General features: G+C 31.1%; 1 protein-coding gene across 2 annotated transcripts in view; it reads right to left on the minus strand.

The window, feature by feature from the left end:
- vav3a (vav guanine nucleotide exchange factor 3a) overlaps window positions 1-7,500 on the minus strand; it is a 160,869-nt gene that overhangs the window by 1,790 nt on the left and 151,579 nt on the right. Inside the window, exons 26-27 of one of the 2 annotated variants that reach the window (XM_087309778.1) lie at window positions 7,207-7,287; window positions 4,363-4,514 (exon numbers count right to left, since the gene is read on the minus strand). In XM_087309778.1, coding sequence (XP_087165904.1) covers window positions 4,363-4,514; window positions 7,207-7,287 — 233 coding nt within the window. The remainder of the gene's footprint in view (window positions 1-4,362; window positions 4,515-7,206; window positions 7,288-7,500) is intronic. The other variant, XM_087309779.1, reaches the window with a different exon arrangement.

The following is a 7,500-nucleotide window of genomic DNA, read 5'->3' on the forward strand; positions in this document are numbered from 1 at the left end:
GGCTGGAGGATTTCCCTTCAGGACACCAACTGCAGGTGCTACGTCATAATCAAGCCGGTAACACAGCACGAATGTTTGCTAAAGTTCAGATTTTTCAACTCGAGTAAATCGCACGTGAAACATGCAAAACACTCAGCTTGCACGACTTCATTCACACAAATCACATAATTTACAAGACCTCATTCTCACAAATATTGACACAGGATATCTATTTGCGTCTTTGCATTGACTTAAGATGTAAATCAATGACAAAAGAAAAACTCCACAATGGTGTTATTAAGACTTACAAAAAAAAAAATAACATAATAACAGAATAACATTAAATTTACTGTCCTGCTTATACACTCTGCATTACAAACACCTCGCACAAGCGGTAATTCATTTTTTTGTAATTTGATGCAAAGATTATGTAATACATTCCTAAATACGTGTAAATTTTCATATGTTTAAAAAATTATCTAAATATTCAAATCTTTCCAAGAAATTAAGGAATTAAGACTGTTAAACGCATCCGCAAGAAAAGTCTTGTGAAAAGGGTCCATATTTATGTGTGCAGTAAAACTAAAGCTAGCATTTCTTGGCAATTTTAAATAGAAATGTTTTCAGGCATATTTAAAGTCATTTGAAGACAACATAAAAACAATGGCGGAATAACATTGAATTTCCATCACAATAAATAAAAACATTTAATTTATTACATTACAATTTACAATTGAGGAGGCATTCGCTGATTTAAAAAGAAGTGGCAATACACACAAAGGAACTCTTAGTGCTCAGAGAATTAAGTGTCAGAGTAAGTGTGGAGTGTTTATTAATTAATTTATTTTTATAGACAGTGTTTCTACAGGTGGTTTGTCAAGCCCACTCACCTGTCTGAAACACACTTCATCAATGCAATAAAGCATTTTATTTATTTATTTATTTATTTGTTTGTTTGTTTGCTTGTTTGTTTATTTGTTGAATTATTTATTAGATATTAAGTTATCTAAAAAAAAGATTGTAAGACTATTTTGATCAATTGCCTTTTGTTTTAATTTGGAACGATTGTTACAAACTTTATGAAATAAAACAAAAATGAACATTTTACTCAAATCCAAGTCCAGTAAATTCAGAGAAACACTTGTTGTGCAAAATGTCTGGTTTGTATGTCTTAATTGTTCTTTTCACTGATACATTAAAATGCCCAAATTGGCTAAATATCTAAACAAGCATAAAATATTTAAATATGCATACTGACAATTTAATAATTTAAAGAAATTGAAACAAATAAAATGACTTGTTGACCAAGTAAGTTTGATAGCTTCCACAACCGAATTAAAGAAAGGAACTGTGAATTTATCTCACAAATCAGATTACAGACTTTTCAGACTCTGCAAAAAAAGTACACTACACATTTTCACACACATAAGTAACATGTAAATAAAGTTTCCTTATTAAAGTTCAGTTAATAGCTTTATTTGTGATATTTAATGTTTAAAATATAATAATAATAATATTAATAATAATAGTAGACATTAATGTATGTTCAGTGCAGAGAACACCTACGTAACTAAAATAACTGTGCAAGTAGCGTCTGTTCATAACACGCTTCTCTTCTATGATCTGAGATGACAGACATCCTGCTAAGAATGTCAGCAAACTGAAACCGCACAGAAAATGCGGCATCACTATCGAATTAAGCGGCATTATTTCTTACTGAGCCTCAAAGCTTATTTGTACTCAAAGCGCATCGAACTGTCAAATGTTTTTTTTTTTTTGAGCCTCTTGAGCCTCTTATAATGGTTTCATTAGGGAGGCTGTAAGTGTAATTTAGTGCGTGAAGCATTCAGGGCTGTTTTATGGATGCCAGTAATAGATTTTTTGGATAGTTCCTCTGCCTCTATCTCAGATGGACTGGTCCGCTTTTAGAGCTTCGTATTCATGTGTTGTATTTGTGCATATGAGTGAAGCCTGACATGATAAAAGCAGCAGTAAATCACATCTCTACACTGTAAATATGACTTTTGTCCTGAGCTAGCTGTGGTTATCAAATGTGCTGTGTGGAATTATTTGGTTTTGATGGATGCTTGGTTTTATTTTTGTTTCATTGTGGTGAATTTTTTGTTTTATTGTCCCGGCCTGTAGTCAAATAACATTGGACCAAATTACAGTTTCACATAGTTGCATGTAATGTATGTTAAAATGGAAATATTTTTGAATATAGAAAATGAAAGCACAGATTTACCACAGTTTTAACTTATATATGCATATTTTCATTGGTTTCCTATTCTATTTTCTATTATTTTATTCATAATTATTAAGTTTTTTCTCTATCTCTCTTCCTTTACTGAATTAAGAATGACTGTTAAGTTGACTTTGTGTTGGATATATCCTTTCTGCATTGTCTGGATATTAAATTGAGTCATGTGACCACAGTGTTCAAATGAACTCCAGATGCACTTGAACTTAATTACCCCGATGAAGGCAAGTGTTGCAGAAACGCGTAGGTGCTGCTTTATAGAAAAGCCATATTAATAAAGGCGTTTTAAATGTTTTCACTTACTTTTCATGTCCCTTAGACTTAACTATCATTTGGGAAATATTATATATATATATATATATATATATATATATATAGATATATAGATGTCAAACATAATTAAAGTATAAAGCAAAATTTACATTACTTTAATCACATTATCCTCCAGAAATAAACCTAAGGTTTATATGATGCTCAGGATCTGTTTATTATCATCAATTTCTTGCTATGTTTGTAGAAACCATTACAAATTTTGTTTGTAATAAAAAAAGAACAGCTTTTATGTGTTGTATGTATAAACTACTGTCACTTTTCACAAATTTATTGCATTCTCGCTGGTTAAAGCATTCATAAAAAATGTTAGTGACATTTAAACAGTAGTGTATTTATTCTTAGAACTATTATTATTTATTTATTTATTTATTTATTTATTTATTTATTTATTTATTTATTTATTTGTAACAAAGTTTAATAAAATTTAGCTAAATTTAAGCATTTACTAAAATTAGTAAAAAAAAAATGTTACTGACCCTAAATATTTGAAAAGTAGTGTATATTACATTACCAATATATATGGTTGATTTTTATTTTATTTTAGATTTTTTATAGTCTTTATTATTATTATTATTATATTTAACAAAATGTAATAAATATTCTCTGAAGAAAAGCATTTCTTAAACATAAGTTACTCACCCTAACGTATATAATAGTTGAAGAACTCTAAGCACTAGTGTATATTACATTAGTAAAATATATGGTTGATTTTCTATTTATTTCTGCCTTTTTTCGATCACAAACGATGGTAAAGCACTTTGCGTGTATGGCCATATGTAATAAATGGCTATATAAACACACATAACCCACACACACACACCCACACACAACCGCACACACCCGCACGCACCCGCACGCACCCGCACGCACCCGCACGCACACGCACACGCACACACACACACACACACACACACACACACACACACACACACACACACACACACACACACACACAGTTGAAATCAGAATTATTAGCCCCCTTTGAATTTTATATTTTTTTATATTACCTAAATGATGTTTATAGAGCAATGGAATTTTGACAAAATGTCTGATAATACTTTTTTCATCAAGAGAATGTCTTATTTGTTATATTTTAGCTAGAATAAAATCAGTTTTTAAATTATTTAAAACCATTTTAAGGTCAAAATTATTAGCCCCTTTAAGCTATATATATTTTTTGATTGTCTACAGAACAAACCATCATTATACAATGACTTGCCTAATTACCCTAACTCGCCTAGTTAGCCTAATTAACCTAGTTAAGCCTTTAAATGTAATTTTAAGCTGTATAGAAGTGTCTTCAAAAATATCTAGTAAATATTATTTACTGTCATCATGGCGAAGATAAAATAAATCCGTTGTTAGAAATGAGTTACTAAAACTATTATGTTTAGAAATGTCACATATAGTATATTGCATAATGCTTTTCATTTACATTTAGTAATTCATTTAGTTTACTTAAGTTTATTTACAATATACAGCTAATATACTAAATTAATATTGTATAATAAATTCAATAATATATTAGAATAATAAAATATAGTATAATATAACATAATATAATAATATTTAATATATAATAATATATAACATAATAGAATGTAAATAATATAATATATATATATATATATATATATATATATATATATATATATTTTATTATAAATAAAACTTTTTATTTATTTATAATATTTTCACATATTGTTTATGCATTATATAACATGTAATTAGCAGAAAACTTGTTTTTACTGCCCCCAAATGAACACACACACACACACACTGACACTCACCCGTCCATTAACTTCGCCCTTCCACCATCCGCTAGCTCCAGTTTTGCTGTAGATCCTCACCACATCTCCCTCCTGCATGGACAGCTCCCTGGTGTCCCGCGGGCTGAAGTCATACCGGGCGATGGCAACCCCAATCCCCTTCTGAGAGAACACTGTAGAGAGCAGAAAAAAAGAAAAAAAATATTAAATTAAGAGTGCACATCACAGGACAAAACCAAAGACGAGCAGCAGCCAAACACAGAGAGGATGAATCTGCTTTCCCTGAGGACTCTTGTAATCACTGCACTCCTCCATGTGTTTGCCTGCCTTCGCACATCCACTCCAAATAAATGATTCTCGTGAATCTGGGACGGGTCCAATCACAGCTCGAGTGGCTGTTTTGATTATGTCTTGAGATGTGTCAACAGCATAATCCGCTGGGTTAATTACATCTCCCTCAAAAAAAAAAAAAAAAAAAAAAAAAAAACATTGCTTAAACCAGCTCGCTGAACGTTGGTTTTGTTGGAGGCGTTCGGTGGATTTCTCTAAATGCAGTGGGCCGAGGGAAATACGTGTTGGTGGATTGAAGCAAGCTTTTGTTTTATGGCACTTCAGAGGCTCGGAGGACTTTGTGAGCGGCAGCCAGAGGAACTAGGCTCTCGGCCAGACGTGTGTTGATGAGATCCGTCTCAGTGCCAGGATGCTTTCTCTTCTCTTCAGCTGCTTTAAAGTGAGCAGGACGTGTACAGACAGAGGACAGGCTGCCAGTTAGCAGACATCAGGCTCAAAGAGAGAAGTTTGGGAAGAAGAGCGAGAGAGAGAGAGAGAGAGAGAGAGAGTGTCACTGTGTTACAGCATCTGCTTCCTTTTCATTTCAGCTCACTCGACAATAACAGTTCGTAATGATAGATTAAATATGAAAGTGACAAAAAAATAACAAAAAGTGAAAATATATATTATATATCCTGTTTATTTTTCCCCAATTTCTGTTTAACGGAGAAGATTTGGCCCATTTTTTAATATAATAGTTTTAATAACTCATTTCTAATAACTGATTTATTTTATCTTTGCCATGATGACAGTAAATAATATTTTACTAGATATTATTCAAGATACTTCTATAAAGCTTTAAGTGACATTTAAAGGCTTAACTAGGTTAATTATGTTAACTAGGCAGGTTAGAGTAATTATGTAAGTTATTGAATAATGATGTTTTTTTCTGTACCTATTGAAAAAAATCTAGCTTAAAGGGGCTAATAATTTTGACGTTAAAATGTTTTTTTTTTTTAAACTGCTTTTATTCTAGCCAAAATAAAACAAATAAGACGTTCTCTAGATGAAAAAATATTATCAGACATAATGTGAAAATTTCCTTGCTCTGTTAATTATCATTTGGGAAACACTTAAAAAAACTGGGGCTAATAAAAAGGGGGGTAATAATTCTGATTTCAAATATATATATATATATATAACAAGTACTACTAATAATAATTAATAATAATATAATAATAATAAATAATTAAAATAATAATAATAATTATTAGTATATTAATAATAATTACTATAAATAAAACTGATAACAATTATAATAAAAGTAATAATAGTAATAATAAATAATAATAACAACAAAAATAATAAATAACAGTTAAAAATATATAACAATAATTATACTCATAATAATATAAAAACAATAATAATAGTATATAAAATAATAATAACAATAATAATAATAATAATAATAATTATTATTATTATTATTATTAGTAGTAGTATTATTATTATTATTATATGAATAATAGTATTATTAATACAAATAGTAATAATTGTAGTAATAAATTATAATAACAATAATATTAATAATAATAATAATAATAATAATAATAATAATAATAATAATGATAATAATAATAATAATAATAATAATAATAATAATAATAGGCGAGGCAGTGCAGGTTGGTTTGTGCTTGGTTTGCTTGGTCCAATAAACGGAGCAATTCCAATAGGGCCTAGCACCGTTTGGTGCTCGGTCCCTAATAATAATTAATAATACATAATAATAAGTTTCAAATATTTTAAAGAAAAGAATCTGTCTTTTAAATTTACCTCAAGATAGATTTCAAACTGTTAGCTAACTCAAGCAAATTCATATGAATCTTTATCATCCTTTTGTGTGTTTTGCCCCAAATAAGAGGTAGGTTTAGGGGTGGGGTTTGTGTGCGCACCGGCTTTGAATCACTCACTTTTCTGACAATGCACAAAATGTATATGTCTGACAGTCTCTGTGGGTTTGGTGACCAGTTATTTAAATATTATGTTCATTTAAATCATTGTCAGTTTATTCAATAAACAGTTAGCAGTCCTGTATGTTGTATCTGATTAAGTTACCAAGCGGCCACAAATAGCTTTAGATAATTTACACATTGCAGTTGGTTGGTTTGTTTTGTGGTCTGAGATTAAAAAAAAAGGTCGAGAACCACTGAGTTAGATGACAGACAGACAGACAGACAGACAGACAGACAGACAGATAGACAGATAGATAGATAGATAGATAGATAGATAGATAGATAGATAGATAGATAGATAGATAGATAGATAGATAGATAGATAGATAGATTTGTAAACTCGTTGCTTTGTTGTGGAAACGTCTGTAATAATCTAACTGAGATGAGATAAGGATGAGTCATATCATCTGTCTGATGTGCGGATGATAAAGGACACTGAATATGATGATGACAGCGGCTGTGAAATGATCTATAAACACACACACGCACAGTGAGATGAGGATGGGTTAAACACAGGCCGCGAGACACAGATCTGATCACCCTGACCAAATGACACTAATGAGAAGAAAAAAAATACCTGTACCTGACCAGAATGGGGTGGTAGAGGGGGGGACAAAGCTGTAGCCGGCGGGAGTTAGAAAAGACAGGCCGCAGAGCAGAGGGTCTGATGTGGGACAAAGCAGAGCAGGGGAGGGGTGCGGCGGGGTGGAAAGAAGAGAAGCAAAACAAAAGCATCTTTAATTGAAACGTGACATTTGCAAGCAGACTGTAAGCAAATGCTGACTTTGTGCTTATTGTAAAAGAGTGCAGGTGTCATATGGGGGAGGGGCAGTCCACATCATCCAGCACATCAGCTTTATTTGTGAGTTTTCTTCTG

Source organism: Danio rerio, chromosome 24 (genome assembly GCF_052040795.2).
Source record: "Danio rerio strain M-AB ecotype USA chromosome 24, GRCz13ab, whole genome shotgun sequence".
Taxonomy (NCBI): Eukaryota; Metazoa; Chordata; class Actinopteri; order Cypriniformes; family Danionidae; genus Danio; species Danio rerio.